Genomic DNA, 27319 nt, shown 5'->3' on the forward strand with positions numbered 1-27319 from the left:
GGGCCCGCTTGAGATATTTAAAAACACAATTCATTTGAATTTTGAATGTGAATGTTTTGGAAAATCAGAAGCTATTTGTGGATGTGAAGGCAGCGTTTGTCCTTCAAATCCGAGAATCTGCGACCATCGACGCTAATTGAGAAAAAAAAGGGAAAAAAAAAAAAAAAAAAAAAAAGCTATCGCATCACTTGATCCTAAAATTTGATTCTAAAATTTGGTTAATAACTTGCTAAATGCGAGCACTAAAAAGTCACAGTGGTGCTTTAACCACACAGCACTCTGCAAAAAAAAAAAGAGAAAAAAAAGGAAAAGAGGATCTGCAAAAAATATTTCAACTTGAAGCACATGGAAATGAGGCCCAGGGGCAAACAGAGTTGTTTACTCGCAAATACCAGGAATCAAGCTTGAGGGAAATCAAAGCAAAAGGTTAAGCTGAATCATGTGTGTGACACTTCCCCACCTGAGCCTTCGTGTTAATTAGAGCTCCGGGTAAATTAGCATTTCCATGTTGACGAAGAACCCTGACAGGAGAAACTCACACCTGCAGCAACGGAGCCGAATTCACAGCTGGAATTAGATTTAGCCGGGGATGATATTTAGCCAGGTGTTAAATTAACAAAACTATTTTTTTGTTGTTGTTGTTGTTTTTATTTTTATTTTGCAGACAGTGGCTAGCAGGGCTGTCAGGGAGCAAAAGGCGCAGCGACTCGCATGTGGGAGGCGGAACGGGAAAACACGGAACCGTCATCTCGACAAAGCTAAGAGTCGGACTCAAAGGTTTAGTCAATTTTCATTAAAAAGTTAAAGAAAATAGTTGCAGGGCCAACTTTTTTGAGAACTGCTTCTCATCCGTGTTTCTCGATTTCCTCTGCATTTCTCGGTTTTACCCCAGAAGCAGCACGATTGATCCTGCTTTCTCCTGGATCAATAAATATCAGGTATTAAAGAATTTAGCTGAGCTTTTCAAATCTGTATGCAACAGGAAGCAAGTGGGCGTCCGATTCTGAAACAAACGTAATGCTTCCACTGACCAGCAGAGGACTTTTCCTGTCTAAAAATATGTAATGTAAACATCAAAGTCTATGAGATAATAATAACCAAGCTACATAATGAATTAGAGTAAAAACAAACACGACATTATTGCTCAGTATTGAAACAATGATGAACCTGCATTTTCTCTGGCCGCTCCATCTTCTGACGTCGGCCGTTAAAATCGCTTTCCGTTACGGACATAAAAGCCGTTCTGAGTGGCCGTTTACAAGAAGACCGAATTTTAATGAACGGCGGGTGAATTTTACAGCCCACTAAAGTTCCTCCATCCAAGCAGTCCCATTGCAGACAACAACACTGCTGTGGTGATTGTGATTCAATGTGGAGCTGCTCGACTTCACTGATTTTCTAAACTGTTCTTGTTGTCTCCTGCAGTAGTATTTAAAACTCCGGAGCTTTTTCACCTTCCGGTACGGTCGCACGGCCACAAGCTTCGACGCAGTTCGTCAGGATTGAGTGTAAAAGTTGGAAAGTTCAGCGTTGATCTCCAGAGTGGACTTTGTTTGTCCCGTACTCCACTCCAAATTGGATTTCTTCTGGCTTTTCTTTCAACAATGGGTTCTCGTCTTGTCTCACCCTCCCTCACAGATCGGATCTGTGGACTCCGTAGCAAATAGTCGCCGTGGTAACAGAGAGTCCCACTGGAACTTTGGGTTCCTGCAGCTCCTCTGATGTTACTTCCTGTGAGTAACCCTCTCTTTTCAGTGTAGGCACATCTTCATAGGTTTTAAGTTGTTCCAAACTCTTTCAGTTTCAGAAACGGATTGGACAGAGCCCCTACCCTGTTTTAAAATTTACAGAATCCTGTGTGCAGAATTCAGAAGTCTATGTAAATGTACATTTCTACTATCGATGATTAGTCTTTTTATAACTAACAAACTCGACATATGAGTGACTCCCTAAACATCCTGTAAGTCTGTGACTTCAAATTACGGCTCATAATCACCCCCCAATAAATAGACAGTACGGGTATGTTATACATTTTCTCAATTCATAAAGTCTGCTGAGTATTTCAGTTGTCCACTCTTGTGGCCTTGATGTTCCTGGACACCACTGAGTGAAAGAAATGCATCAAATTTTGCCAAAAAGTGCGGAAAAAAGTTTACTATTCTTGGTTTAACTAGCTCTAGTGACCTCTGTGTTGGTCAGAGAAATTCAAAACTTGACTTAAATGAAAGCCAAGAAAGTCCCCTTTAAAATGATACCAAACACTATATTACAAACGTCCATCTCATGAGCCTAAGGGGTTGATAGCTATGTCTAAGCTACCACTTTGAAAGGCTATCATAACAAAATATTGTCTAGAAGTTACATTTTGCCACCCTGAGATGGACGACAATGTAAAATTTTAGTTGTGTTTGTAACTTCTACAAACGTAACAAATTCTGAGGTCGGGTTGAACTCGATTGCAGTTTTTCTCAGTAACAGGAAATAAATTCAAATGCACACCACACCTTTCAGGCTGTGCTCTTTGGGGGGAAAATATATATGTAAGAACATTCAGAAATTCTTTCTACTTCCCAATTAAGGAGGAGGTTTATCATCATTTTTTTTACAAGGCGTTGTAAGTTATTAATTTTGGTGATTTCGTGTGTTTTAAGTACAGCTTATTTAGTAAATCTGGGAGCTAAAATGGATGACAAACCAGGAAATGGTTCAACTGCAAGACGTTAGACTCACTCAAGTAGTTTATGAGCTGCTTCCGTATGACGCTCTGGTGTGGACAAGATGGAATACGTTAAGGCTTTTCGCTGGTATGATTTCACAAAATGAGCAAATTTATAAAATTGTATCCTTTGAAAACATATTTCAAAGAGAACTTAATCTCTCTTCAGCAGATTGGAAATGTAGTTTTTTTCTTTTTCTTACCCTAGTGCACACCCAGAGTGTGTGGAAGGGAGTGAGACATGCTGACAGGAGATACATCTATTAGTGTCAATCGCCCAGGAATGCCACAGCGCAATGCAATAGAGCACATTTAAATTGAATTCACACGTCCAACGTCTGGTAAAGTCGCTGATAGATAATCTTTAAGTAATTGAAAAAGCGAGGCTACCAAACAGGTTTACCTAAAAAAAAATAAATAAATAAAAAATTCCACACTTCAACATTTGTATTTCAGCGCAAATCAATAAACATCAGCTTCTCCGTTTTAGCGAAGTCTGCAGACTGGCTCTTGTTAAGTTTCTCTCAAATTACACTTTGTTGTTTTCCGGCTGGGAAGCGGAATGCAATAACCGTCGTTCCTCGCAAACAATGGATCCGCCACGCGGCTTCGCAGTGTCAACCAATTACCTTCAGCCAGAAAGATGGGGCCGAGAGAGAGGCAGAGCTCAAGGTTGTTGCATATTTGATTTGTTCGGTATTTTTCTTCTACTTAACTAGCAGCTTCTCCCTCTCACACACACCTCACAAAAGAAAAATCTCCTAAATCCTCTTTTTTTTCTCCCCCCTTCCCCAACACCTGCTCGCACTTAGTATTTTATGAAAATGAGGGTCCGTGAGCCCAAACCTAATCCGAGCAGCCAGACAGGGAAGCCTAAGGATGCGTTTCTTAAGTCGACCTGCAGAAACGAAGTCCTGACAGCCAGCTGTCACAGCAGAACATGCATGGAGGGAACGGGCCGGCGTGATAATGCAAAACATGGCTACCGCGTCAGGAGACCTCTGAGTCACCGGGAGTTTCCTCGTTAGAAAAATCAATTACAGGGCCCCCGACTGAGGCAAAAATACCAGTAAAAAGCTGCAATGTGGCTTAAAAAGAACCCAAAATGGCAGATAAGATCACAAAGATGCAAGATTACTTTAAATAAGTCCTAAGTTTATTACAAACAAAGAGTATAGACATGGGGTGTGCAATTCTCACAGTACGATGCAGTTAAAGGGGCAGTATTTATAGCACAATCAAGTCACTATACTAACTTCAGTTCTATATATCAAATATTGCTTAAAAGAAATTCATTTTGTAATTTAATGTCTTGAAATTGGATTTCTGTCTCTTTAAGAAAGTCCTACTCTCGGTCATCACAACATGGCTCCTCTATTAACTCTCTAACAATGTTTTCACCAGCGCTGCACTGAGAAGTAGCTCCTATAATGAGCTGAGTGGATGTGCAGTCCCACAAAGAGTTTGCTAATTGCTTCTGGCTAGTCTGAAGGAGCTGAGCGGGGGAGGAGGGATGCTCTATAATGCAAAATCTCAGTCTGCCCTGGAGAAGATTTACTCCGCTGGTCATCTCAGGTGGATGACATCATAGGGGATTTGATCATGTCCTCCATCAATTTTTCTTCAAATAATAAAAGTGTTTACTTATATATTTAATCAGAAATAAATCAGGGTTCTCTAGAAATGATAACTTTCTCTCTATTAACAATAAACAATGTGACAATTGACCATATGTGGTTGGGAGACATTATGAGTGTTAAGCATTGCAAGGCTCAAAGAGTATTTGGGATTCGAACAGAAATTGTTTCTAGACAAACCAGCATATGTGAACAAGGCAACAATAGGTTTATGCTAAATCAGAGCATTGAAGAAAAAAAAGGCCAACAATTTCACTTCCACACAACAGATTTCTCCCCTTCGCTGGCACTCTGCCTGCATTTCCCACGTGAAATCACTGAAGAGGAACAAGTTGATCATCAACACATTAGTGATGCTTGACAAGTGATGACTTCCTCTGGAAATAAAAATCCTCCACAGTTCACAATGTCAGACCAAGACAGCTGCCAACTCAAGTCACTCCTCTTGACTGACACGCCACCGGCTTCTCCGCCGAGCTCCCATCAAAGAACTTTTTCCACACAGCGGCTGGAGTCACGGCGCAAAGTCAGTCTGACTCCGTAAGACGCCGCTACAGTTAGTAATGTCGAGTAAAGTTCTCTAGCCCCGCTGACTCCACTGACATTGACTCGTAATATTGTGGGGGTCTCGTGTTATTAATAAATTATACACCAGCCTCAGAGTTTCATGAAGCAGAGTGAAATGCGGGCTGATGCAATTTGCAGAAATCTCCTAATGGTGGCAGCGTGAGGTCAAAATTGGTCAAAAGTTTGTTCGTTAAGTCCAGCATGACTGTGAGCTGCATTGCAGTTAATATTATCTAAAAAAAATTTAGTCAATATTAGTTAATATTAACAATGATCTAGCTAGCAACTAGCTGGATAGCTAGCTAAGTGCAGCTCCAACTCATCCGTTCATGGAATATCCAACTAAGCTAAAGTACCTCTAGAAAAGACCTCACTTTGATACATTTTAGTTATCAACAGCTTTAAAGATTTATATCTTTCTTGTAAAATAATAAAAATGATGTTATATTATATTATACCCACGGTCACATGTTACTAATATTATCAGATTTGCTTACTCAGATAACTAGCTAGCTGCAAAACTAGAGGGCTAGCATTGCAGCTAGCTATGTGAGAAGCTTGTTCTCCTAATATTTGACACAAAATAATTGAATCAATTTTGTTACTTCGCCTAACTCATGTAAACAAACTGACTCGTTTTCAAATTTGACTATATTAGGTGTTTTAAAGCTGTTATTCTTAGAAGAATTGGTTAGAATATACCCAAATAAAACATAAGAAACTTGTTACACCGGTTTCACAGTTTGTTTTGTCAAACTGTCAATATTTGACAAAAACTGTGCAAAGCATATTTCTTTCATTAAATTACCACAGAGCACTAAGTAACTACACAGAACAGAAATTAGGCTGCTTGAGCTAAAGTCACTAGAACCACACTTGAATTGAATTGTTTATTATGTCACATACTAATGCTTTTTAAAATCAAAATAGCATTAAAATGAGTAACCAAACTGGATAACATTAATAAACATGTGACCGTCAGTATAATATATTTTTTTTATTATTTTATCAAAAAGATTTAAAAAAAATCTTTAAAGCTGTAGCAGGCTAAAATGAATCAAAATGAGGTACTACTTTTCTAGATGTACAAACAAAAGATCAGCTTGGGCCTGCGTATTAATTTGACATGAATTGGATCCAAAAATCAATACTGCATTTAATTTAGATAAAGCTGCTAGCAACAGGCTAACGTAGCATAGCACGCAGACTTAGAAGTGGAGAGGACATTAGCCTTGGCATGGTAATTAGGCGTGAAAATAATAGACTAAAAAGACTTGGGCTAATGACAAAATGAAATCTGAAAAAAAAAAAGGCAGCCTTTGTGATGTCTAAGCCTAAAGCAGAGAGTGTCATAGAGTAAGGACACCGTGATTTAGCACTAAGAGAGCGGGATGTCAGGCAATTTGTACGACAACAGCTTTTCCAGTTGAAAAGAAAACACAGAGAGTGACTGTAGTACTCTGATTAGAGTAGCAAGGTCACCTCAGCAACAGAAAGCAAGTAGGAAGAGAAACCAGTCCCAGTGGACCATTTACTTTTAATAAGTTCTCATCTGCCTGCACACAAAGCCCTGTCAGGTCTAGGGAAGAAAAAAAAAAAAAAAAAAACATAAAATAAAATAAAATCAAATCCTGCAGCTGCTCCTCAGCTCAGAGAGCCAGAATGGCCTGATGGCTCCATAATGTTTTGATGTAGTGCTGTATGCGCAGACACTCAACAGAACTGAGAGAATACAGATATCAAGCCATGCTTAGTAATCGATAAATAGAGGCCGCTGTGGTTCTCAAGGCCGTTACGGCCGCGCCAGATGAATTGTGCTGCTTTCAGGAAAATAAGGTCCATTTGTTCAGCTCTGCTCTCTCTCCTCCTCTCACTGCCGATGACGCTGGCAGTCAAAGCGTACTGTAGCAGCTGGAACTGCTTTCAATTTGAGACACGTCTTTACCACCCAAAACATCAGTGTCTCGTTTATCAGCACGGGAGGGTGAAACAGAAAGACTGACGCAAACGTGAATGTGAAGGTCTGAAAAAAAGTAAACATACACACACACAAATAACCCTTTTAAAATTTAAAAAGGAAAGCTTTGTCCTCCATTCAGAAGCAAAAAACAAAAAAAAACAACAACAACAAAAAAAAAGGCAGTGGCCTTAAAAATAAAAGAAAAAGGTTGCATAAACTCATTATATTCCGGCTCCAGCCTCTGAGTGACACTGAAGAGAAGTTCAGACACGAAGAAGAGGGAGTTTAATGCAGGCAGGTACAAACAGCACACTGCTGCTGATAAATGAAATGAGCACAGGAATAAGAAAAGTAAATAAAAAATGAAATCCACATGAATGACCTTTCTTACAAAAGAGAGAGAGAGAGAGAGAGAATGTAGCAAAAACAAAAAAAACCCAGAGTTTTGCAGAACTCTACCTGTCGCTCACACTGACAGACAGGCCCATTAAAGTTCTGGGACTGTTTGTTCTCACTCATCATTTTCACAGATCTTTCTCTGATTAACATGCATTGTTTATTTAATTGCATGCCTTTACTGAATCTTTAGTTTTTATGATAGTTAATATTTAGGCATAACTCTATACATTCGTAAGGCCTGAGGAGAAAATAGAAAACAGAGCCACCAACTGTGCTTTCACTTTTTATGTGGACACGGTCCAAAGCAAGCTTTGTATTTTTTATTTTATTTTTTGCAACTTCAAAAGAATCAACGACAAAGTGCTCATATAGCCACTGTAATGTCAGAGAATTGCACTATTATATCTGTAGAAATATCATCCATCTGTCTTCTACTGCGAGTTTGGCGCTGGACTGGAGAGGCAGCGTTTTAAGCAGGAACATCTAAACTTCCTCTTTTCCATGTGGACACCGATGTGTTCAAGACATTTGTGAGGTTTGACCTCTCATGCGATGCAATCAGTATTTTTAGATGTTGATTGGGGAAAAGCTTCACGTTGAGACCACCAAGACACTTTAAATTAGCTGTAGTTGTCATGCCAGGCCACTAGAAGGCGCTGTGATCTTAGCTTCCACCACGTTGTAAACAAAAGCCTCTATGCCATGAATGAAGTGTTCACGTAAATTCCTTCTCAGAAATTGGGTTGAACTGATAAGGTTAAGTACCACAACACAATGCTAGCCATTATTGATTTTGTTATTCCCCCGTTTATGCGGAGAACAAACCGTTTTGCGCGTGAAAAGTTCCACTCCGAGATCCGGTTTTAAAAAGTGTCAGCGTCAGAGACTCTGGTCATTTAACGTTTTTGTTGCGTGTCCTGTGGCACGACGACACCTTGCATGTGAAAAAAGCTTGCCCGATAAACTTTTGCTCTGATTGCGAGACATCAGCAATGACTGAACCGACCAGCCGAATCACTCGAAAAGGAGAGCGACAGAAAAGGCGCAGCGGCACCACCAACCCTTTCACGTTCTCAGGGTTAGCATTTCGTCAGATGACGAGCGACTCTTAAGAGTCCGAAACCTCAAACGAATAAAACGAGGTCATGTTGGCGCGGTACGAAACAACAACATGGGTGAGGCTCAATGAGAACCTTGACAGCTGCATTATTCACACGGCTCCGGCAGTCATTGCTGACATGGAGGACAGTGAGGTGACTCATCCCACTCCATAATACAAGATGATTGATGCTGTTTGAAACACTAAACATCCCACATGAATAATAAGCAGGGGCCTTGTTAGCGGCGGGAAATCGTTTTTTTTTCTTCTTCTTTTTCCCTTTTCTTTCTGGGAGGGGACACACGGTGATGGACGCCGCAAGAGTCGAGATGAGCATCCTCACCTGGGGAGGAGGTTATCTGCTTGGAAACTGATAGCATGTGAGAAAAAGAGAGCGAGAGAGAGAGAGAGAGAGAGAGAAAGAGAGAGAGAAAGAGAGAGGTAAGGAAAAGGAGGAGGAAGAGAATTCGAGTAGAAACGAGCGTTTCCAAGCTACCGCCATCACACTTGCTCTATGAATCATCCATCACTATCATGTAGAAAAGGGAATTAGCTATAATGCTGCTTTCTGTGTGGCTTCACTAAGCCTGCAGATGCATGTTTAAGCATGCCTAATTGTAATAAAGCTTCAGTAAAGCTTACTTTACCTGATTAGACGGTGGGGTGACAAATCCTCGGAGCGCAAGTTTATACATTAGAAGGGCACGCGGAATAAGAACAAAGTTAAAAATCAATCAGAAAGAAGGCTGTTAAAATAGATGTTAGTTGATTAAGAGGAAGAATACAGCAGGGCTTGCCTTTAATCTTTGTGCAACTATGCAATAATTGAAAAAATATATAAATAGACAGTTTTTAAAAAATGCTTCATTTCAGGGTTTCAGGGTTGCTACAAATTTTTCAAAATTCTGAAATTTTCTCGACTCAAAGTTCTAGATTTCTTTCTTATTGTTTCCTTTTTAATAATATTTAAGGTTGTGACTACAAAGTGTTAACCTTGAACTGCAGGGATAGTAATTGTGTGCAACACAAATTACGAAATAAAAAGCTGGAACAAACCTCCAGTGGGACTCTGGGTAATTTCACAGCTTTTTTTCCCCCCATCTGAACTCAAGACTATGACTCTTTGTTGTAGCTTTAGAGATTTATAAGACTTGTAAAAAAAAAAAAAGACTTGAGTCAGATAGACAATTAATTGTGCTGAGGAATTAAAATAAACAAACTAAAAGCCCACAATATTAGACCTTTGTTATTGGAAAAACTTACACAAGTTCAGATAAAATTTGGTTTCTGGTGCGTTAACACTGGCCCTGTTTAGGCGGCTTCAGTCCAACTCTAGTTTATTAGTCTAGAATAATTCGGTTCAGTGTGAATGCATAATCAAACCAAACAGACCAAAAGAAGTGAACTAAAATCCTGGGCTTCAGTTCAGTTGAAGTGAACTCTGCTGTGGTTCGAATGCATGTGTGAACGCCAAGCGGACTGAAGACCATTCCAAACACTGAAAGTGGGCTATGGAGCAGGGCATTCTGGGTAAATACAACCAAAACAAGCACAAGAGTCTAGCGCTGGTGGGAGAAATGGCTTGTTGTATTTTACCAGAGACAAAATAGAAATCCTACAACCACTAAAATCTGACCTACTCCATTCTGTTTCACATTTTGTGAAGAAGGAAGTTGTGCTCAGTGTCTTCTTCAGAGGCTTTTGTGTCGTTTCCTTCTGTAGCTCTTGGTGCAGCGCCCCCACAGGTGAGAGTATGAACATGTTTTTCAAATGGTTTGTATCACACCAGCTGAAATTGGATCAAATGTTGCAATTTATTCCCATTGCAACATTTGCTCCAATTTTATTCCCTCAATCAAACCAAGTCTACCAGAATAACAGGTGTGAAAACACACTTAACGAGTATGAAAGTACTTGGATTTTTATTTTAAAAGACAGAAAAAAAAGTGATGCTAAGATTACATAGCAAATGAAGGCCAAAGTATAAGTAGTAAATATGAATCAATAGAAAACGGCTGCATTCGTCAAACTTGGTTACATGTTTGTCTAAAGCAGAGGTTCCCAAACTGTGGGGCGCGCCCCCTGGGGGGGGCGCCGTGCCATTGCAGGGGGGGCGCGGGAAGCCGTCTGGATGAAAAAAAACAACAAAAAAACATGAACTCTATGCACTCGGTTTTTACCTTGGAATGGCCAACTCTCTGTTATTCCTATGTCAATTTGATACAGTAGGGGCTTCCGCACTTCCCATATCTGTGTCCTTTTATCAGCAGTTAAAACTGTTTAATCCATTGTTAACATGTGGTAACCTGTTTTTCCGAGCCGCCTTTGGTAAATGGTAAATGTACTGAACTTATGTAGCGCTTTATCCAATCATTTTTGACCACTCAAAGCACTTTACACTAGAGTCACATTCACCCATTCGCACTCACCAACTCACACATTTATACACCGACACGCAGCTCGGTAGGCAACTTGGGGTTAAGTGCCTTGCCCAGGGGCACATCGACATGTGGCAGGAGGAAGCTGTATTCGAACCTACAACCTTCCGATCGCAAGACGACTACTCTACCCACAGAGCCACAGTCGCCTTTAAACGCAACATGAGCGCTACGACACTCGCGCTGGGTTTACACCTGTGCAGCAGTGAAGGAGACCTGCTGCTGCTGCTGTGCAGAGATACGCAGGTGTGTTAGAATCATGGCAGCAAACCAGCAAAACGCAAAGACCTTTTCACAGTTTTTTCCCCAAACTAACCGACTGAGTTGAGTAATGCTGTTGGATGCAGGTAAAGTTAGCTAAAAGATGACTAGCTAATATCAATACAGCACCTTAAGCTTAACAAGTAGCCTATAGGCTACTGATGTTGTCTATGTTTAGTTACGTACATTCATTTTGCCCCAAAAAAAGTTGATTCCCCCCTCTTGTTCTTAGAGACAGGAAGTCTCTAAGAATCCCCCCGCCTCCCTGCTCACACACGTCTTTCAACTAGACAGCTATTTATAATCATATGGAGGGCCCAGAAAATGTTTGGAAACCACTGGGGGGGGGGGGCCAAGACCTGGAAAATGATATTATGCAATCTGATACTTTTCCAGACTGCGTCGGCACCTTTGATACGATAAACTGTTGCACACTGAAGCAACACGGACTCCTGAGCTGCTGCACAGGAGCAGAGGCTCAGCTGAATGTCAACAGCAAGCTGCTGGAATGCAGAGACTTTGAAGGTCTCCTCCAGTCTTAGCGGAAGCAGCAGAGGCTTGACTTTAGCTTTTCTTTTTTTTTTTTCTTTTGCCCCCCCCCCTCCTGATCATCAATGCATCTTTTGATTGTTAAGTCGGAGAAAAGGGGCTTCATTAGCATGCATCTCTAATGGTGCCTCGGCTGCCTGCAGATGCGGCAGTATTGGTGGAGGTGTTTGTGGGTGGAGGAGGGTAGCGACGGGAGAAGCTGGGTCAGTCTCATGGCTGGGACTCATAGCAGCATCGCTGCATGCAGAAAGATCTGAACCAAGGCGCCGCTCTCTCCTCCTGATTTTCTCATGGCAGCCCTGACCTACTTTTCACAAAGACAGGCTCATGCAAACTTGATGATACGCCTATAACAGTGGGGCCCGTCGTGCATTGCCCGAGGTGGTGCAGGCGGCGGGGGGTCTCAGTGGTGGGAACCAACTGGCAGCGTGTTCGCAACTCTGTCCGGGGAAGTTAAACAAGATTAGAGACGATGATGCGAGAACAGCATGGGCCTAAAGATGCGACATTTCATGACATAAGATTTCAAAACAGAGCCATCACTTATTGATGGACCGGAGCAGGCCTCCTACGGACCTACGGAGCCAGACATGCGGAAACTATTTCTGTCATTGAATGGGCTAACCAAGCTCATAGGATATCACTGATTATCAATGCTGCAAGTTGTATTTAATAAGATCTCTCTGTCATTTTCATATGCAGAAAGTGTTGGTAAATACTGAACATTTTGTCACATTACAGCTGCAGCTCAATGACTGTGAAGGGGAAGTTGTGTGTTTTCCAGCCACATAGTGCCATTGTGCAACACAATCAAGTAACTGTTATCTTCAGTTGCTATAAAAATGATACATGTGTCAAACATGTGACTTTGTAATTTAACACCTTGAAATTGGGTCTCTGTCTCTTTAAAAACTCATCTTTCTGAAACTCCACCTTCAGGAAGTCGTCACAACATGGCTCCTCTATTAACCCCTTAACAACGTTTTTACCAGCATTAGTTCCTGTACTGAGCTCAGCAGATGTGAAGTTCCACCAGCTGTTTGCTAATTGCAGCTGGCTAGTCTAAAGGAGCTGAGTGGGGAAATTGCAGGGTAGAACTCCAAGGCGGAGCTAGGTCCCCCGAGGCGTTTTGCACAGCTGAATGGTTGCCATGGGAGATTAAAGGATTTCTCAAACATGCATGAAAGAATCTAGGCAAAACTCCAGGGGTGGTTTAGAGAGGGAAAAACATTCTAACATGATATAAAGCTAAAAAAATGTAGCTACTTCCCCTTTAATTGAGCAACAGAAACCTCAATTAAAGGGGCGGTATTATGTAAAATCAATATTTTTGAATATGGTGCACAACGGTACAGTGGAAAAAAACTAATGAACGAAACTTTCAAAACATCAGTTTTTAATGTTGCAAATAAAACATGTAATGGACATTTTTTATTCAGCTTCCTAAAGATCATTCTTTAAAAAAGAACCTACATTTTAGTTTAGGGGATGTCTCTACCACAACGTTGAGACATTTTTGCTTCTCCTAATTTGCAAAACATTTTAAAAAAAAGGGGACAGATCATGATGTTGTTCCACTTCAGCAGCAAAGCAAACCCCAGGAAATGTCAGTCGGGTGTTAGGTTGTGAGCTACGGTCTGTGCACAGCTGGGAAAGCAAAGGTGAACTTTTGGATGATTTTACTTGTGCTGCAAATGATCCTAATGCTCAAACATCATAAAAAGCACCCTCCGAAAGTAAAAAAAAAAATCTAAAACGACACTCCTCACCTCTCTCAAGAAAAACGAAAAAAAGAGAAAAATGAATCAATAGCACCACAGAGTGATGTATCAGGATGATAAAAAGACTAAATAAAGATGGATGACAAGCGATCCGGTGGAGGTAAACATCAGAAGCCCAGACCTCGTAACCTCCCAGCACGACGCCGAGAACAAAGACGCAGAACTGGGAACAGAACAGAAGCTGGGCGGTCGGGCCAGACACTAAATATAGCTGCAAATGTGAAGGGAGAAGAAATGTTCTGCTGGGGGTTAAAGTGTGTGTTTGTGTGTAAATGCGTCTGAGTCATATGTCAGGTAAGTAGGAGGTACAAAGTCTTTAAATAAAGTTTTTTTTTTTTTTTTAGAAAAAAGAAAAACAAAACAATTTTCTTACAATCAGATCAGAAAGTTTGTCTTCAAAACGTAGACGTCCAATAATGAAATGATAAAAATTATTGATTAAATATGATAACGGCTTTTCTTCACTCTGCTACCTTCTCCTACTACTCTCCAATTTTGAACTATTCCATGTTATTCAACGTTTAACGTCATTTTCTCTCTGTTCTTTCCTCTTCGCTGAAGCGACATCCAGTCTGGATTTCTGTTTCTTCCTGTGTGGGAGCCGACACATCGCTGCTAACAGCTTAGCTTTACGTCTAAGATGATACACTCGTTCCTGTCTTTCAGCGTCTCTCTCCTAGAAAGAGCTAATAGTTTATTCAAGAACAAATTATCCAAAAGTATTTCTGTATTACACAAAGCAAAACATGTTTCAGATCAAAAAGCGCTCCACGTTCTGCACTGTTCCTTCATCACTATTGGTGTGACTATTAATATTCTATTAGTCCACAACATTTTGTTCTTAACTTGAGAACTGAAAGTACAGCTGCTATATGTGAATATATAAATGATAAATATGCGACTAGCACTAAGAGATCTACAAGAATCATAACTTGCAAAGGATTTTTGACTCAGAATAAAGTATATGACTAGCACTGGGGCTATATACTGCAGCTATGCTCATATTCTTATATAATAGGTATAATATATATTTTGTGTATTCTTAAAATATTTGTCTACCTTTCGTCAGGTAAGGGAACCATTTTCCAGCTGATGAAAATGTTTAATTTAAAGTAAAACAGACAGCAAAGTGTTGCTCACTTTTAACTGAATTGAGTGGAAATGGAAAAACTCCTGCAGGGATGCTGGTTAATTTCACTCTGAGCAATGCAATGTGACAATTTTCTCCTCCTCTTAACGGCCCAATGAAGAAGAATCAGGCTTTCAGATGATCAGATATCCTTTGAGGATTGTTAAATGAGGCGACTTTTAATCCCCTCTAGAAAAGACAAAAGAGATTATTTTAGATACGATGCTTTGTTTACAAGGCCTTACATAAAACTACACAGACCTGACTAAGCTGCACAAGTTCCACATCCACGCGTGAAATCTTTTCACTGCTAGTTCAAATGCCACCCAAGACCCGAAGCTCTGCACAGTTTTACAACTGCGGTGCAAATTCTACAAATCAATTTCTGCAGAGAAGCCTTATGCAAGACTTAAAAAAAAAAAATCTGAAGTCATAAACAGGTGGAAGGACGTGGGCTGCTGGTGAGTTATAACCGGCGGGGAAAGGAGGGATTTTTTTACGTAATGCGGCAACGCTCGGTGTCTGACCCAGGGAGGGGCGGGGGGAGTCTTTCAGCACACGCAAGTCACCTCAGAAGACCTTGGAAGCAATTCTACATTGAACAGGTTCATTTCCTCTGCAAGATCATCTCAGATAAACTGTGTGCTTGAAGGTGCTGGAAGATTAATACAGAGGTGCTGTTCAGTTTGCAAACGCCAGTGGGGGATTTCTGATTTATTTGCGATTTTTCAGACAATCTGAATGATAACGCGAAACCTTCGCATCACTTTTGTTTAGTGGATTGGGTAAAGACATCCGTTACCAGTTTGTTCTTTAGAAATGATCACAACAAAAACTACCAACGTAAGACTGAAGAGCAGTTCACATAACCTGAATGTTTTCACTGTATAGCACACTAACACTCCATTCATATGGATTCAAAGAGCTACTAAAGATTACCATCATTATGATCTTTTTATTTATAATGTGTGTGAAAGAAGTCTGTGAGGTTCTGTACATGTTCCATGCAGCGCTACACAAATGTTTGATTCTGAGCCACAAAGAAAGGAAAATTATTACCAAAGCATCTGCAGAAGATGATAATTGAACTTTAAAAACAGGAAAAGAACATAAAAAAAATAAATCCAAGGAATTAAAAATGCCAAACTGAACAGTTCAAACTTTAAGCAGTGGAGAAATTGGGGATTCTGTGGAAACCAAGCCACAAAAAAAAGAAAATAACACAAAAACAAAAACTCTGGATTCTTTGAAAAAGGTTGTAGCTCTTTCAAACCGATCAATAATGAGGAAATTGAAGAAGAAAGCCGTCGTACTCAAGCATCGACACTTGAGACAAAAAAACGAACTTTTATTAAACGACCACAACCATTAACAAAAAATTTGGAGAAGAGTCATCAAAGGCTGTGCTTACTGTGAGACGTGGAGGTGGGTTGCTAATGGGTTGTCGATCTTTGAGCTACAGAGATAAGATGAACCTCGTCAACCCCGATGGTTGATGAAGACAAACGCAGCAATTTATCAGAACACGAAGAGATTTCACACTCATGGGCTCAGAAGGAGATCATGTTATCTAATTGGATGTTTCATCATGAAGTTTTGCTAAGAAAAACAAAACTAAAAGTTTTCTCCCAACCATTCTGAGTGAAAAGTTTTCCATAGGGTGTTCTCTCAGTTTGGTAGACTCCATTCGACTATGGGATCAAAAACTGCAACATCTGTTACATTTTCAACAAACCCAACCCTGTGAAAAACCTGTTCACACCCTTCACCTGCGGTGGCGCTGCAGCAAGAAGCACTGAAGGAAACAACACGAATACCTCTGAAGAAGACACCAAGCAACTTTCGTCTTCGCAAAATATAAACAAAACTGTTAGATTTTAACGGTTGTAGGATTTCTCTTTTGTCGACGGCAAAAGACCACGAGCCATTTCTCCCGCTGGCTTCAGACTCTCATGTTTGTTTAGGTTGTATTTACCCAGAATGCACCGCGCTACAGTTTGTTTCCTACTTTTGGAGTGGTCTCACAGTCTGCTTAGGATTGACATGTGCATTCGAACCGCACTATAGAAAGATACAGAGGTCTTTAGGCAGACCAGCGGTCAGGCCGCTTTTGGTTCGTCTGCGTACAAACCAGACTTTCTAAACCAATGAACCAGTTTGATTAAAGCGATCTACATATGCAGGGCTGGTTTGGAGGCTCCCATATTGTTAGAAATATGCCTTAAAAATCATCAATTCCACCAGCATGTGTGAATTCATGAGCACAACAGACAACTTTCAATCACTTCTAAAATAACCAAACAGTGCAGAGACAGCTAGAAGACATCTCTTATACTCAATTTGACGACCTTGAGAATTTAATGGGTGCACGTTCTGCAAGTGAAGGATAATCAAGGCAAATGAAACTTGTGACACGAATGAAAGAGGAGCCAAAACAAGTCTTTAAAAACAAGACGGCACACTCATTCATGAACAGGAGAATCAAGATTTTAAAAGATGTCAAACGACAAGCTTCAAGCCACATTTGGCAACAGAGATAAACAGTAAACCATTTAAGAGGGTGGGAGTCTCATTTTGTTTGTTGATAAGCAGATGGCAATTTTACAATGCACATAAATCTCTGCGGAAAAAGTTGGAGCAGTGGCAGCTTTTAAAGCAGACTGCTCGGCTCAAAGGCGTGCAGCGGACATTTCGCTCTTCAGGGGTCACATTTTAGGGAAACACAACATTGAGTCACATCCTGTGGTGCAATAGAAGATGGTGCTTTGTGTGCTGACAGCATACTTATGCACATTATATTAGAATAGCCCCCATCTTTCACTCAAATACTGAAAAACAAATCTATCAATCTAAGAACAGCTATTCACAGTCATTAAATGCATCAATCAACATTACTTTTATGAAATTATTTGTATTTCATATAGGTCAGGGACATAAGCTCTGCTGCATAAATTGGGATAAATTTGTAGTTCATTTGTCCTCTGATGGACTCAAAACCTCCATCTGTACGGAGGGGAAAAAGGTTGCATCACAACAAAGTGGGGGCTCGTCCGGGTCGTTTTCCAGGTTCCTGAAACCAGAACTCCCGCACTGAAATGTGAATTTCCTTCTGGGATTAACAAAGTATCTTCACTCATTCATTCATTAAAATAAAAAATAAAAAATCTTATGTTTTTTAGTTCTTAAGCTGCTGAGATATTTTTAGCTATATCACCATGTTATGCTGGTTTATTGAAAAAGGCTTGTAGGGAAATTATTGAAATTTGTGAAGTATCCAAAACTGTCAAAGTAATGTGTTCAGTTTTAACAGACTCCCACTTTAAATGGTGTGTGTACAGAAAATAGCTCATCAGTTTTACTTTCAGCTTCAATCATTAGATTTTCCAAGGTGAGTTAATCTTCATCTTTACCTACAATATCCTTAATAGCAATAGAATGCCTTAAACTTTCCTCTTGCTCCAACTTTAATTGCTCAATATGTGCAAACATGGCCAACACAAACTTATTAACTTTGTTCACTTCCTCCACCGTTAGCATCAAACTGTTACCCTATAGAACCAGACTATAATTAAAAAACACAGCAGAAACTCAACGTCATTGTTTACAACTCCTTCTGTTTGTTGATTGGCCATCATGAAATGGATCCTGAGGAATCAAACTCAATGGGAGAAATCCCAGACAGAGCAGTGAAGGGAGATGAGAATAAAGCAGAATTGCATAGGAAGGCTATGACCAGGCAAGAAAAGTGTGCTTTAAGTAAAAAAAGAACCCAAATCTGTCAAAAGTGAAATTGGCAGATCATATCTGAAAGAAAAACGGAGAATGGAGCTAGCCAGCAAAAGTTGGATTGGTGCATCTCTAAATAAAACACATACTTTCAAGTTCTTATCTAAATATAGCTGCATGCCTCCCACCATGTTTGAGTGTAGGTAGTGGAGGGACATATTTAACTAATATGACCAACCTTAAGTTATGACTTGATGGATACAGTCTATATATATATATATATATATATATATATATATATATATATATATATATATATATATATATATATATAAATTTTTTTTTGCCATAATGACATTCTTGAAGTAGAGCAACTTCCAAGAAACCAGTCTAGACATGAAATCTTGATTCCAAAGATTTATCATTTATAAAACATTAAAATATGTCTTTTACACATTATACAACTTGTCAAAGGCCAGCAGCTACATGCACTGTTTCTCCTTGTCCATTTCACTTTTGCTAGTGTATATATATAAATCTTCTGTTGCGAAGTTGCCGATGTTCTGCTGTATGAAGAGATGAAAGATGTAGCATTCACACTTTATCTTGAACCATCAGTCACTGATTGATTTTTATCTCTGGACTCTTTTCACAGCAGATAGAGCAACTTGTCATAGCGGGGAGGAGAACAGAACCATCATGCCTTCCCACAGGTCATTACAGGAAAAAAAAAAAAGACACGTGACTGACGCTTGTGTTTTTTTTTTCTGCCTCAGCGAGTCAAAATGTCTGCCATCACAGGTATACAGAGTGCCACAATTCCGTTAACGACAGCAACAGCATGCATGCGCTGTTGAGTAAAAGGATCAAACCCGGGGCCCCAGGAGACGAGCGGGGCAAATGAAAGACATGGTAATGACCGTACAGATCAGTGGCCGAGGCAGCGCAGAGCGTGAAATTGCAAACATGTGACTGCTGGTGGAATCTCAGGGCGAGATTCCTGTTAACTGGTTCTCAGATCGGTTTCCTTTTTTCACTGTGAACCACTGTAATCCAAAGTCTGTTCTTACAGTGAGTCTGTTCTTACACTGAGTGTCTTCTATAACAGTTAAATGGAAAGACAAATTGACACTTTAACATTATGGGATTAATAAGATTTTCCTCCCAGCCCAAAGGAGAGGATGATTTTTTTTCCCTCCCGTTTGCTGCAGGACCAGTCTACATTCTGGGTTTAAAGCAAACAGAATTTTCATTGCACCTTTGGGAGTTGTTGATTTTGAGCACCACTAATGTTCCCTAAAAGTGAGAACTTACTATTGTCATCTGTTTGAACTGTGACACTTACAACAGAGGCTCCAGAAACAACGATGTAACACCGCCAACTGTTTGCATTTGCTTTGCAAAAGTATTCTAACTCCTTGAACATTTTCACATTTTGTCATCCTGTAATCATACACGTCTCTTTAAATGGCCAGAAATGTCTGTTGTATTCACATTTAAGTCTATGAATATGCATGGTATCTGCTGTAGTTGCAGCAAAGTGTTTCTACAGAGTACTGAGTCAAATGAATCCAAATGAAATTTATTACATACTTTTCAGATTTGTATTAGGAAAGTAAATCTTTAAAGGGGCAGTGTTATGTAAAGTTTAGCGTTACATCATTTAATAATGTTATTCCCTCATCAAAAACATACCTGGAGTGTTGCATGTCTTCCCTTGTGACTCCCCCACTCAGCTCCTTCAGACTAGCTAGCAACAATCAGCAAACACCTGGTGGAACTGCACATCTGTGAGCTCGTTATATCAGCTTCTTCTCAGAGCAAAGCTGGTAAAAATGCTGTCAAAGGGTTAACATGCTCCTGCATGTGGTGACGACTTCCTGAAGGCGGAGTTTCAGAAAGAGCAGGACCTTCTTAAAGAGACAGAAGCCTGCTATATTACAAAGACAATTTTCTTTTAAATTATATTTGATATATAGCATTTTTATGACTACTAAAGGTAACAGTTACTTTATTGTGTTAAAAAAATGGCACCATGTGCCTAGAAAATACATAATACTGCCCCTTTAATATCCTGTTTTCATCTCACTTCACAATTACACTCTTATTTGTTTTGATCTGCCACATAAATTATGTAGAATCTTGTTGATGAAGGGGTGTGAACATTTTCGCACGGCGCTATGTCCTTTCATGATTTCCTTCCAAGTAGGAAAACTGCTTTAACATGTTGGAAGAGGCTAGCTAACCAACAAAACAACAACTAATAAGCATGCCAAGATTGTTTGTATATGTTTTAAGGGGATGAGAGAGCAAGTAAACAGAGAAGGCACTAGAGCTTGGCTTTACATTTTAAACCCCCACAAGTGCAAAGCAACAGTCATTAAAAAAAAAACAGTAAGAAACACAGGTATGTGGAAAATAAGCCCACTAATCCTGCTCCGAGTTAAAAAACGCAGACCGGATTCCTGCGCTTGGCTCACGGACACATTTTTACAAACCAGTAAAAACGCCTCAGCTGCTCAAAAAAAGCTGGTTTTTGTTGTTTTTTTTCGAGGCGAGGTCTTATCTTATCCGCTTCATGCAGCGATGCTTCTTGTGATGAATCTCTAATGGGAGAGAACTGGAAAACTATTATCTGGACTTGGCAGTTTTCTTTGGCTGGTCAGTACCCCCCACTTTCTTTCTGCACTTATTGCTAGTCGCCTCTGCTGCAGCTTTCTGTCTACATAAATTAGCTTGATCTGCTCACGCCTTTTTAACAAAAAGGAGAAGAAAAAAAAGGTGTTCTTGTTGGCAGAGTATGCATCTTCCTACTTAAAAGAGAGAGGATCAAGGACCACTTGTGGTGCATGTGGGCCCTGCCTCTAACTGCTTCTTATTGCTATGGATACCAGTTATCGTCTTTTAAGAGTACGGCTATCTGGGCAGTAATAAATTATCATCAAGCATGAAATTGCTTTATTCAGATAGAAAAGATGCAGTAGGTGACGGTGCACTACTTAACTCAACCCTAAGTAAGCCACAAACTATAAAAGGGAATATCAGAGGGTGTTAGACATTAAAATTACTTTAAGTTTAGTCTAGTATACATTTGTAAATGTGATGTTAGTTGCTAATTATTACCAATCTCAGTTAAGGTTGTCATGGAGAAATTTTAATACATTTTAAAAAAATTACCACTTTCAGAATATTTACTACCTTACACCAATTCTTTATTGTTTCTCATTCACGCATGATTACAAACTAGATGGTAAATGTGATCTTAATTATTTGTTAGAATGTAACTAATTTAGTTCTCGCTTTACGTGCTAAAAGTAGCAGAATGTTTTTTAATAATTAGTTAGAATTTAATCAAGTCTTTTTTTTCTGCTAATCTTGTATGTTTCCATAACAAAATGGTTACAAGATTCAGAATCAAATCAAACATTTGCAAATTGTCACACCAGTTAAATTTGGTAAACTCTAATAGTTTGTCTTGTTAGCGTATGCTAAGTCACGAGCAAAAACTAAGAATTTCATTTGCAGATCATGCTTTTTTTCCTAAGCATGATCCTCTAAATGAGAGGATACATAGAAAGATATGTGTTAACATATATCTTAATATGGAGATATCACAAGCTTTCCAGTTTTTAGCAGCTTTTGGTTCGTTAGACCAGGCTTCAGCATTTACTTTTCCACCAACTTGAATCTACTAAATGACTGGTTAGCATTTAGCAAATTTCTATTTCCATATTAGAAGTTGTTTGAAACACCTGGTTAAAAATAAAACTAAAAAAAAAAAAAAATCTACAAAAATTCCAACACTTCCACCAGTTGTTGCTGCTCAGACTGCAACCGTTTGTGTGACCAGTGCAGATGTGTTGGGCTGTGTGACATTGGGTGGCGTGGTCTCTGATGGGCCGTCATTGAGCTGCTGGTGGTGCTGCTGGCCGGACGCTGCTGTCCATACTGAGCAGCAAAGGACGAAGGAAAAAACAGGGCGAGCCGGCAGACTAGGAATGCACAATTAGTCCTGGATCAGTCGCAATGGGTTTTCTCAAAGGCAAACAAGGCGATCAGATCGTGACTTTGAGTTTATCTAGAAAGGAGTACACTGATATAACAAAGTGATTGTAGTAAGTATGTATTTTTTTATATAGTAAAACTGGTTCAAAGTTTGCCTGCATACAATTTTGGTTGATTTTAATCCCTATTTCTTCCTAAAAAAATGATGTTTATGTAACATTATTATTCTTACCAGAAGGCCTGTAATCCATCTCCAGCTAAAACGTGCTGGTCATTGGCAGTGACTGTGTCACAGTTAAGAACCACAGTTCGCATTTTGACTTCAGCAGTAATGCAGAGTTTAAAGCAGTTAAAGCTGGATGAAACACTTTCGTCTTGTTCCAACACAGAAACCTTTTCAGCATGGAAGTATATTGTATTTTAATTTGTGAGAGCTACTAGTGATTCAGAACGAGCAAACATACCCATTTCTAGCTAAATTGAACATTTAGACATAGCTTACACACATTGTCAGCTAAATAACACCAGTAAAAACAATCTTGTTTGAATCAATAAAGTAAACAAGAGTAATAAAGAAGCAAAATGTGTTTTTTAACTGGAAAAAAAACTAGCACACCCTGCTGACTGTCAATATTCCACACAAAAGTGTGGCATTAGCTTATATAACTTCAGTGACATATTTCTATGTACAATCTCTGCCATCAGTCTGGTGAAGGGTTTGCCCCACTCCTCATTCCTTGCAGATATTTTAAGGCACATTTCCATATCCAGCCCATTAAAAGTTTTCCAACAAAATCTTGCAAAGACCAACATATTATCTTTGACTTGAGGCAGGACCTTCTATTTAAAAGCTCTCAGCAGATTTTGGTGGATTTGCTGATATGTTTTGGGTCATTGTCCTGCTACAAAGTCCAGTTCCGCAAAAAAGATGATGTCATTTATTTCCCCCCAAGCATCCTTGGACCTGAAGAAACAAACTATTCCCAAACCACTTCCACCGCCATGTATCACAGCTGTAGCTCCTTTTTTCTGTCTAACTGTATCTGGCTTGTGTCAGACATGTTGTCTGTTCTGGTGTCCAAGTAATTCGGCAGTACACTCTTTTATTCAAATAGCAATATTCCTAAAGTCCTGGATGTTTGTCTGCACTCTCTCTGCCAAACTCTACTCTGGTCTTTGTGTTTTTCTTAGAGACTAACTACATTAGGGGTTTATCTGTTTGGAGACTTCTTGAAGCATCTTATGGTGTGTTCTCAGGGTAAACATGATTGGACAGCCAAACTAGAGTCAGTTGGCAGCTGTTCTGAAGGTCTTCCACTAGTAGACTCTTTTTGCATACAGTGGAATGACTGAAAGTTTTGACGACATCCTAAGGTCTTCTTTCTAAGGTCTTCTTTCTAAAAATTATGTCAAGAGCACACCAAGCTCTTGAGGTTTAAATATCGTCTGAGGTTTAAATAGGTCTTCCAAAATGATTAGCAGCAGTGTTTTCACAATGTAAACCTAATCTGAAAGGCTTGTGTGTAATTTTAGCCAATTGAAGTGGGAATAAACATTGGGGTTGTCCTCATTTATGCCTTACCAGAAATAGCGTTGTTCATGCATTTTACCAAAGATTTAAAGTAGTTATAACGCTTACATTGGTTAGTGTCGCTAAAAATGATAAATATCCAAATATGTTTAAATATCACACACACTGGAATATTTTTTTCCACGCCTGGTTACATACCTGCTTAGAAACATTTACACCAAACGGTTTTTGTTTCTTACAATTCAGTATCAAACAGGCTGAACCGAAAGATAGGTGTGAAATCTTTGCTTTGAGGTACCAACAGTTTTGCCTGATTAAAATTGAAATAATTTCCGTGGCTAATATTTAATACCCACCAAAAGCTTGTTGTTGTTGTTTTTTTCTTTTTCTTTTTCTTTTTGGAGGGAGGGGGTTTAAACAGAGAGACCATTGTAACAACCAGAAACCAGACACTTTCCGGACGTTAGTGGTCGAGAGTGAAAGGAGGGGACAAATAAGACAACGGAGCAGGTTCGGCAATGAGTTCATCTGTATGCATGGGTCATCCCGCGGTCACGCTAATCACTAACAGTGATTACCTCTGACTGTTCCACCTTTTTACTTAATGCAGCCGAGTGTAACATTAAAAAAAAAAAAAAAGAAAAGAAAAGAAAGAAATTGCTGTGCTCGTTCTGGCGAACAAACCGTGGCAAATTCCCTCCTGATAAAACAGTCACGTCAATGACTCCTTGTGTTGTGGCAGGAGAGAATATTTATATAAAGGGGTACCAGGCTACCCTCTAGTGGTCCGGGGAGGCGGTGAACCGTGGCACAGAGCGAGGAGTCGTCTGTATATTTATACGAAAAAAGACACACACAAAAATACATGGTGGAGGGGTAAACGGGACACCAAAGACACTGATGGGAGGAAAAGAAAGAGAGAGAAAAAAGTCCTTTGGAGGAGGAAGCCGTGCGGGGAATTCCGCTGCGTTAACGGGAGGTGTTTACTTTCTATGCAAATCAGCCTCAACGACACCGGGGGTCTTTTTTTCCTCCTTCTTCTTCTTCTTTTTTTTAAGGTCTTGTATGTCTTTTTTTTCTCTCCTCATTCCCTCCCTCACCCCCTACTTCTTCCTCTGACTTTTCAAGAAAGAAAGCTTTGATGTTGGGAGGAGGGATCGATGCCAGAGAGAGAGAGAGAAAGAGAGAGAGAAAAAAAAGGGAAGAGAGAGGGGGAGGATGTAGAATAAAAATGTAGCTACTTCTGTGGGTGTGTGGGGCGGTTTGATAGTCTGCCGTCATCATAGATGCTCTGTGTTGAGCTGCTAAATCGGAAAGCCACAAGTGAGCATTCATCTCCATCATCATCATCATCATCATCATCATCTGATAAAGTTTTCATGAAGAGGGTCTAAGATGGAGCTGCTGACCCTTCTGCATTTTTTTTTTTTTTTTGTATTTTCACCAGTATGTGGGAGAGGAGCAGAAACGGGGGAGGGGGGAGATGAAGTGATGCGAGGTTCTCTGCAACATCCACAGACACACATACACACACACACACGCACGCACGCACACACACACACACACACACCACCTCTTGGATGTGCAGGCCTGGTGATGCTGCTGCGGAGATGCAACTTTATATGGACGCAGACGTACAAAAAAAAAAAAATACACTTCCTGATACGGTTTTGTGTTGATTCACTCTGTTTGGAATTATTTTTTACTCAATGAGACGTTTAAAAAATATATTAAAAAATGTAAAAATGCCACTTTAAACTGAAAAAAGTCTTCTGATAAAGACATATGCAGCCAACAAGTCTGATCAGCGCGAGGAAAGCAACAGACAGGAAGTAGAGGAAGGATGGGTTTGGATGGGGGGGCTGGGGGGGGGGCTCTGGGGGGGCTCAATTAATGATTCAGAAACGCGCAGCATAATCCGCAGCTACTTACATGGAGGTGATGTTTTTGAATAAGTCCGCGATATCCACGCCGGTCCCGTTGCTGCCGGTGTCTTGCAGGGCGAGCAGCGGGAAGAACCTGCCGTTGTCGGACTTATTGCAATAGATCTCTGTTTGAGAGCAGCTGCAGGTCGGCGGGCATTCCAGCATGGAGCTCAGGTAGTCCTGGAAAACACTCATCAGAAGCAAAACCCTCCACCAGCAAATCCGGACCGAGCGAAACCATAGATCCATGTCTCCGTTGGAGAGAAGAGGGAGGCCAGGGGGGGGGGGGAGGAAGAGAGAAAAAAAAAGTGGGTGTGTGGGTGGGTGGAGAGGAAGAGGGGGGTTAAGTATAAGCAAGGGTTCCCGATGTCCTCTGGGTTCCGACAGAAACAAGAGAGGATGAGAGAAAAAAAGAGAGAGGAGGAGAGTGGGAGGAAGGAAGGTAAGAGAGAAAGGAAGGAAGGAAGGAAGGACGGACGGCTGGTGCGCCTGTACAGAGGATGCTCTGTGTGAGCGTTCCTGCCGTGGATGGATGCTGTAGTGTCCTTGCGCGTCAGAGGCTGCTGGGTGGGAAAAAAAAAAAAGAAGACGAAGAAGAAGAGGGAGGAGGTGGGGGTAAAAAGAAAAAGAAGGACGAAAAAAAAAAGACAGACAAGACGCAACACAAATAAATAAATATATAAATGCAGGAGAGAAACGCGAATCAAAAATAGGAAAGCGCGGTAAAAACAGTTTCCAGTCGCTCGGTCAGCCTCAGATGCATTGTGTGTTCCCACGAAATGCGGCGCTGCCGATGCCAGTCGTCGCCTCTCGCGCTCTCTCTCTCTCGTGCGCGCTCTCTCTCTCTGTCTCTCTCTCTCTTTCTCTCTCTCTCTCTCTGTCTCTCTCTCTCTCTTTCTCTCCCGAGCAGGACCAGGACGACTGGCTAGAGAGCCGGAGAGATGCAAAAAATAAAAAATGAGAGAAGTTGGAGCATCAAGTCCCTCCTACTGGCTTTCCAGTCACACTGACACCTGCAGAAGCCGCATGCGATCAGCGGCGAGCCCCGCTCCGACTCACGCGCTGCACACTGACAGGTCTGCGGGGAACACGCGCGCGCGGGAGGGGGCGTGGAGCATGTGAAATAATTCACATGTAAATAGAAAAAAAAAAGAATATGTTGCTAACATCCGTATAGAGAGGATCGACCAGAGCAATAATTCTATTTCCACTTACAACCACAGATTATCATTTAAAGGTATTCCACAGATATTTCTATGAAATCACTCAAACTTATATATATATATTTATATTTATAATTTGTTTTGGTGAATCTTTAATCAATTTAATGGAAGTTCCCCCCCCCCCCCCCCCCCCCCCCCTCCCCGCTTCTCCCCAAAATAAAATAGTTTTTGTGACATCTTTTAAGGGAACTAATCTTTTCTTCATTTTATGTTTTGTTTAAAGCTACAGTATGTAACTCTTTAAAAAAATATATATATATTTTTTACATATTTGTTAAAACTGTCACTATGTTGTGACAGTATGTTATGAGACATAATATGTGGGGGGAAAAACAAAACAAAAACATCAAGCTCCTCCATTTCTTTACAGTGC

General features: G+C 40.3%; 1 protein-coding gene across 3 annotated transcripts in view; it reads right to left on the reverse strand.

Annotated features, from left to right (window-relative positions):
• ntrk3b (neurotrophic tyrosine kinase, receptor, type 3b) overlaps positions 1–26562 on the reverse strand; it is a 273222-nt gene extending 246660 nt beyond the window's left edge. For all 3 annotated transcript variants that reach the window (XM_008404814.3, XM_008404813.3, XM_008404812.3), the window contains exon 1: positions 25731–26562. In XM_008404814.3, coding sequence (XP_008403036.1) covers positions 25731–25972 — 242 coding nt within the window. In that variant the 5' untranslated portion in view covers positions 25973–26562. The remainder of the gene's footprint in view (positions 1–25730) is intronic.
• Between the last annotated feature and the right edge of the window lie 757 nt (positions 26563–27319).

The sequence above is a fragment of the Poecilia reticulata genome, chromosome 3 (genome assembly GCF_904066995.2).
Source record: "Poecilia reticulata chromosome 3, P_reticulata-male-v2, whole genome shotgun sequence".
In the NCBI taxonomy this organism is placed as follows: domain Eukaryota; kingdom Metazoa; phylum Chordata; class Actinopteri; order Cyprinodontiformes; family Poeciliidae; genus Poecilia; species Poecilia reticulata.